Source organism: Grus americana, chromosome 10, assembly GCF_028858705.1.
Source record: "Grus americana isolate bGruAme1 chromosome 10, bGruAme1.mat, whole genome shotgun sequence".
Lineage (NCBI taxonomy): Eukaryota > Metazoa > Chordata > Aves > Gruiformes > Gruidae > Grus > Grus americana.
The window spans coordinates 22,713,090-22,720,039 of NC_072861.1; the positions used below are offsets into that span (position 1 = coordinate 22,713,090).

At 69.0% G+C, this 6,950-nt stretch overlaps 1 protein-coding gene across 1 annotated transcript; it reads left to right on the top strand.

Annotated features, from left to right (window-relative positions):
* Positions 1 to 300: 300 nt before the first annotated feature.
* On the top strand, positions 301 to 4,765 carry SKOR1 (SKI family transcriptional corepressor 1). Its single transcript, XM_054836971.1, is given in 11 exon segments — positions 301 to 379; positions 382 to 411; positions 414 to 493; positions 496 to 2,556; positions 2,647 to 2,743; positions 3,163 to 3,270; positions 3,402 to 3,473; positions 3,718 to 3,792; positions 3,874 to 3,948; positions 4,360 to 4,425; positions 4,547 to 4,765. Coding segments are annotated over 11 exon segments (2,841 nt in total). The 3' UTR covers positions 4,645 to 4,765.
* Positions 4,766 to 6,950: the final 2,185 nt, after the last annotated feature.

The window sequence follows — 6,950 nt, forward strand, 5'->3', positions numbered from 1 at the left end:
GCGGCAAGTTTCGGCCCGCCCGGCCCGGCCCGGGGCTCGGCCCCCCCCACCCCCCCCGGCCCACGCCGCCGCGGGACGCGCCGGTCGCATCCTCCGGCGCGTTTCGTTGGAGCCTGCCCGGGGCTCGCCGCAACGGACGGCCCGGCACGGCTCGGCGAGCCGGCACAAAGGGAAGGGACGCGGCACCTCCCGGGGACCCGGGGCGAGGAGGGTGCTCCCCACCGGGACGCCCTTGCCCCGGGCGGCCGCTGCCGCCGGGCTCCCGGGGCCGCCCGGCTGCGGCTCCGCGCCCGGCGGCGGATGCGGCGGGGCTCGGTACCGGCGGCCGCGGCGCGGGGGATGCGCTACGGCCCCGCCAGACCTCTCCGGCCGGCCTGTCCGCGGTGGGGAGGCTCCTGCGGCAGCGCCCGGGGGGGAGCTCCGGGCCGGGACCGGCAGCGCCGAGCGGGGCCCAGCCGGGCCGAGGAGCGGGGCTCCGGGAGCGGCGGGCCGGGCGCGGCGGCGGGCGGCAGCGGCGGGGCCCCGGGAGCGCTTCTAACCCGCGCTTTTCCCCGATTTTGTTTTGCAGGGGCGTTTTGGGGGGGAATGGAGGCGATCGCCAGTCAGATGGGAAATGGGAGAGATGCAAGCTCCTCCCCAAATTCAAAGCAAGAGCTGCAGCCGTACCAGGGCTCCAATACCCTCAAGCCCAACCAAGTGGGTGAGACCTCTCTGTACGGCGTGCCCATCGTGTCCCTGGTCATCGACGGGCAGGAGCGGCTGTGCCTGGCGCAGATCTCCAACACGCTGCTCAAGAACTACAGCTACAATGAGATCCATAACCGGCGGGTGGCCCTGGGCATCACCTGCGTGCAGTGCACGCCGGTGCAGCTGGAGATCCTGCGGCGGGCCGGGGCCATGCCCATCTCCTCCCGCCGCTGCGGCATGATCACCAAGCGGGAGGCGGAGCGGCTCTGCAAGTCCTTCCTGGGCGAGCACAAGCCGCCCAAGCTGCCCGAGAACTTCGCCTTCGACGTAGTGCACGAGTGCGCCTGGGGCTCCCGGGGCAGCTTCATCCCGGCCCGCTACAACAGCTCCCGCGCCAAGTGCATCAAGTGCAGCTACTGCAGCATGTACTTCTCCCCCAACAAGTTCATCTTCCACTCCCACCGCACCCCGGACTCCAAGTACACCCAGCCCGATGCCGCCAACTTCAACTCCTGGCGCCGTCACCTCAAGCTCAGCGACAAGACGGCCACGGAGGAGCTGTCGCACGCCTGGGAGGATGTCAAGGCCATGTTCAACGGCGGCACCCGCAAGCGGACCTTCTCCCTGCAAGGGGCGGCCGCCGGCGGGCCCGGTGCCGGCTCCCCGGCCGCCAAGGCCGCGTTGCACCCGCCGCCGCCCGCCGGCCCCGAGCTGGCCCCGGCGCACAAGAGCCTGCGCTGCAGCGGGCAGGAGCCGGCGGGCGAACGCGGGGCGCTGGGGCTGCCGGCGGCGCACGGCGGGGCGGCGGGAGCGCACGGCGGGGCGGGCGCGGTGCGCAGCTACCCGGTGATCCCGGTGCCCAGCAAGGGCTTCGGGATGCTGCAGAAGCTGCCGCCGCCGCTCTTCCCCCACCCCTACGGCTTCCCCGCCGCCGCTTTCGGACTCTGCCCCAAGAAGCAGGAGGACGCGCTGGGCGGCGCGGGCGGCGGCGAGGCGGGCAAGGGCGGCGCGCTGCCCCCCGGCATGTTTTGGGGGCCTCCGCACCCCCACCCGCACCAACCGGCCCAGCCGCCCCACCAGCCCGGCGCCGCCAAGGACACCGGCGTCTACCCCTCCTTCCCCGTCTTCTGGCCGGCCGCCGGCAGCCTGCCCGTGCCGCCCTACCCGGCGCAGAGCCAGGCCAAGGCGGCGGCCACGGCCGTGGTGGTGGCGGCGGCGGCGGCGGCGGCAGCGGCGGCGGCCGAACCGCCGGGCTTGTCGGGCCGGCACGGCGAGCTGGAGGGCTCGGAGCCGTCGGGCAGCGGGAGGAGCAGCGCTACCCCCCAGGAGGGCGCCGGGGCGGAGGGCGAGCGCTGCCCCAGCGCGCTGTCGCGGGCGGCGGGCGAGGAGGAGCGCTCCGGGGACGAGGCGCTGCTCCCCCCGCTGCCCCTGCCCAGGAAGGGCAGCTACCTCTCCGCCTTCCGCCCGGTGGTGAAGGACGCCGAGAGCATCGCCAAGCTCTACGGCACCCGGGAGGCGTACGGCGGCGCGGCCCCCCGCGGCCCCGGCTACCTCTCCCCGGACTTCCTCAGCGAGGGCAGCTCCAGCTACCGCTCGCTCTCCCCCGGGGGGGACACGGCCGAGGAGCCCGAGGTGGACGTGGAGTCCAACCGCTTCCCGGAGGACGAGGAGGATGACGCCGCAGCCGCCGCTGCCCTCCCCGAGGGACGGGAGCCGCCGCCGCCCCGGCTGCTGGCCGGTACCGAGGAGCCGCCGCCGCCCGCCGGGGCCGACGGGCCCGAGGAGAAAGCGGGCGAGCCGGCGGCGGAGGAGGGCGGCCAGCCGCCCGACGGCAGCCCCGAGCGGAGCAGCAGCAGGGGCGCCTACGAGGTGCGGGGCCGGCGGGGACAGCTCTGCCCCCGGGGGGTCCCCGCGGGGCCGGGCCCGGGCCCCCCGCCGCCCTGACTCGTTCTTTTGTAGGTGTACGCGCCGGACAGGGGGGAGCACCTGCAGCCGCTGAAGACCGCCGCCTCCCTGGGAGCCCCGGCCGCGTACCTGTGCACCCCCGAGGCTAAGGGTAAATCGGGCCGGGGGGCGGGGAGCCCGGTGCGCATCGGGGGTGCGGCCCCGGGCGCCTCCCCCGCCGGGTGTTCAGCAGCGGGGGGGCTCCCGGGCCGCCGCTTTCGTTTGGGGGCTTTCGAGAGAAAAGCGAATGTAAACGGTTTCCGGACGGGGGACGGGGCCAGCCCCCCCCCCCCCCCCCCCCCTCCCCGGTCCCGGGGATGCCGCGGTCGGCCGGCGGGGACGGGCCGGCGGAGCCGCGCACGGCACGGCACGGCGAAGCTCCTGCCAGCAAGCTACTTTCCAATAGCAAAGCGATTAGGATGTCGGCTAAGAAGGTTTTAACGAGGGCTTTGTCCGTAATTATGTAATTAAGGATATATCAGGACCATACTTTCATTGCTTATGGTTGAAAATCGGTTTATTATCTTTAAGAGCAAGATAAAGAAGACAATCACTCCGCGGCAGAGGATTTAGAGACCAGAAAATCCTATCAGGACCAAAGGAATGTCTCGCATCCCAGCCCTGTAAATACCGACAGAGGTAAGCGCCCGCCCGCGCTCTGCCGCGGCCCCTGCGCGGGGTGATGCGCGGCCCCTGCGCGGGGTGATGCGCGGTCGGCGGAGCCCCCCGCGGCGGGGCTGACGGCCCCCTGCCCCCCCCACCCCCCGCAGGAGAGGACGGCCTCGGCATGGATGTCGCCGGGACGCAGCTGGTGGAAAAAGACATCGAAAATTTGGCCCGAGGTGAGGCGGGGGCGCATCCCGCGGCGGGGCGGGGGGCTGCGGGGGTCGGCACCCCGCTGGGGAGGGGAGAGGGGGGGCTGGCGGGACCCCCCGGCCTGTCCCCGCGGCTCGAGGTATTTGTGTTTTCTGCAGGAGTGATTAACTCCTGTGATTAATGTAACGTAATGCGATTAGCGCCGCGCTGAGCCGCCTCCATATGGAAAAGTGCGGGCTCCCCTCAACCCCGCCGTGTATTTTTAAACAGACGAGTTGCAAAAACTGGTCCTGGAGCAAATGGAGCTGAGGAAAAAGCTGGAGAGGGACTTCCAGAGCCTGAAAGGTACCGGCGATCCCGCGCCCTGCCCCGGCCGGGGAGCGGGCCCCACGCCGGGGAGCGGTGCTGACCCCCCTGCCCCCGCAGATAACTTCCAGGACCAGATGAAGCGGGAGCTGGCGTACCGGGAGGAGATGGTGCAGCAGCTCCAGATCGTCCGAGGTACGGCCCAGCCGGCCATCCGGCAGTTATTACTTTTATCTCCTTTTTGTCTCTCTCCTTTTTTTTTTTTTTTTTTAAATCGATATCCTTTCGTGGACTCTGCTTATCCTGGAGATCGCGAGCCGCCCCGCAAACGGCTGCGAGGCATCATTACACGGGAGCGAATGAACCTTCCCTCTCGCAGCAATTTCCACTCGGGCTAAATTAATAAACCGAGGCGTAAAACTACCTGGGATGCAATGCCCGACTTTGTGCGCATCCCTCCCCGCGCCCCCCCCCCGTATCCCTACCCCCATCCCGCTCTGCGGACGAGCGCGGTGCCCCTCGGCCCAGCGCATCCCCGACGGGGCGGCCGCGCTCTGGCGTGTGTGTCCCCCCCCGGCGCGTTGTGATGCTCTCCCCCCATCCCAGATACGCTGTGCAACGAGCTGGACCAGGAGAGGAAAGCGCGCTACGCCATCCAGCAGAAGTTAAAAGGTACCGGGGCAGGACGGGGGCTGGGGCACAGACGTCTAAGGGGAGCCGACATCCCCCCCTCCCTCTTCCCCGCGTGGGGAGGTCTGGGGGAGCCGGGGATGACGGTTCCGTCGCTTTGCAGAGGCCCACGACGCGCTACATCACTTCTCCTGCAAAATGCTGACCCCGCGGCACTGCACGGGGAACTGCTCCTTCAAGCCGCCGCTGCTGCCCCAGTGAGCCCCCCCCTCCGGACTCCCCCTTCCCCCGAAGCCATGCGGGCAGAGCCCACACAAGCCATTTCCACGAGGAGACACTTGTACATAGAGGACTCGGAGCCCGGCTTTCCTCGGACTGGCAATACGGCGGGGAGCGGCCCCGGGCCGGCCGGAGGGGGAGCCGGGCCCCCCCACCCCTGCGCCCCGCGCCCCCTCCGGAGCCCCCGGCTCCGCCTCTCCCCCTCCCTCCCTGTGTGTCCGCTTCTTCAACCCTTGTCCAGACTGGAAACAAAAGTGGCTATGTGCAATGGATATAAATGTACTGTGATTCTCTTGGTACAGTATTTGTTGGATTTTTATTTATTTATGATGTATATTCATTCCCCCCCCCCCGTGCCCCCTCCTCCCTCACCACCCCTTTGTAAATTTATGGATGTAACAGCACTTTAACGGGCGGTCCGCGACTCCGGAGGCAGAACAACGCTCGCCCGCTCTGGGGAGAGACCCCTCTGTACGTGACTTTGGTTCTTTAATAAAAACCGACTTTAAGAAGCCGCCTGGTCCGTGGGGCTGTCCCGGGGGGGCGGGGGGTGTCCCCCCCCGGGCACGCCGCGGGAGGGGCTCGCACGGCCCCGACGGCCGCTCCGGGGCTCGGCTCTGCGCTGCCCCCTAAGGCTCCCCCGCGAAGTTCCCCGTTCCCGTTCCTCCTCCTCCGCGCCGCAGCCGGGAGCTCATTAATGCCCATTTATATGCTCGTTTCACACATGAAAGTATTACATTAATGAGCTCTGAGAGCGGGTGTGGAGGTGCTCGCACACCTATTAGCCCTAAATACCTGTTTTCGGCTCAGGATTTAACCTAGCGCGACATCTCGGCGGGCTGGGACCGGGGTCGGCGGGGGGTGTGCACCTTGCACCAGGGTCCTGGGGCGCTCCGGGGGGGGGGACGGACACGCACGTCGCACCGCGGGTCCTACGGCGCACCGGGGCTGGGCGGGAGGGGGGGACACACGACCTTGCACCGCGGTCCTGCAGCGCACCGGGGCTGCGGGGGCCGAGACCGGGGTGCGTGTGTCGGGGGGGGGGGGGGGATGCACCTTGCACCGCTGCGCAGCAGGGCTGAGGGTATGGGGAGCGGGGGGGGGGATGCACTCGGGGGGGGCTGCGCGTTGCCCATCCCGGCGCTGCCCGCGGGGTTCCTGCGGTGTGAACCGGCCCCCGGAGTTCCGCAGCGCGGATCTGTCGTAATTAGTTTCTGGGACTCTCATTAGGCGGAGCAGCGGCGGTTCCGCGGCCTGGGTCGCCACCGCGTGGGCGCAGCCGGCGGTGCAGCCTCCCCCGGCGGGCAGCGACGCTCGGTGCCCCGGCCCGGTACCCCGCCGCCCCCTCCCACCCCCCCGCCGTGCACGGCTGCCGGGCCCGATCCGGGGCACCCCGCGGGGCTGCTTTGCAAAGGGAGCCTTCCCCCCCCCCCCCCCCCCCCGCCCCGGGTCCTCCTGCACGGCCGCATCCCGCCAGCACAGCGGGGCCCGTTCCTGCCCCGCAGCTCCCCCCGCCGACACGCAGCCCTGCTCCGAGCTGCACCCAGGCCAGGGGTCTCCAGAGGAGGTTCCCAGCCTGGATCCCCCTGTGAGCCTCAAACCCTGTGGTTTTGTATTAGGCCTTATCCCCCTCAGCAGTTCAGCATGGCTTTTCCCCTCGGCAGGGATGGGGCAGCAAGTGCTGTGCTGGAGCAGGAGCAGCATCCCCCATCACCTGTGGGCTCATCTGAGATCATCTGAGCATCTGGGGCAGGTGGACACGGCTGGCTGGGCTGATTCATGGGGCTGATGGTTACAAAATCCTTGGAGTGGCAGTGCAGCTGACTTCCTTAGGCTCTCCTTGTTTCTCAGAGCATCAGGCAAAGCTCTTGTGGCTTGCCCCGGGACACGCATCCTCCTGTGCTGTGTGAGCTGCAGCATGCGTCTGCAATAAGTGACCCTGAGCAGGAGTAGTGGGGCTGAGGTTGCTGGTGGCATCTCTCGTGCAGGTAAGCCTATGGGAAGGGGGATCATTTGCTGGACCGTGGGAGAGACGTGTAGACCAGGGACATAATAGCAAAGAGGTGAATAAAAAGGGGGAGTCAAGCTCTGCAAGCTGGGAGATGGGTGGTTTGTGGGAATGAAATGGTTGGGCCTCTTTGGAGCTTGTAGGGGAGCAGCTGAGACACCTTCCCTCCCCTGCGTGCTTTCCTCTCCAGCTGGGCTGTTGCTGGCGCCTCATGGGCTGGAGGTGGCACAGGGTGCCCCTGTGGAGAACACGGAGGAGCCTGACCCGTGTGCCTGGCTGC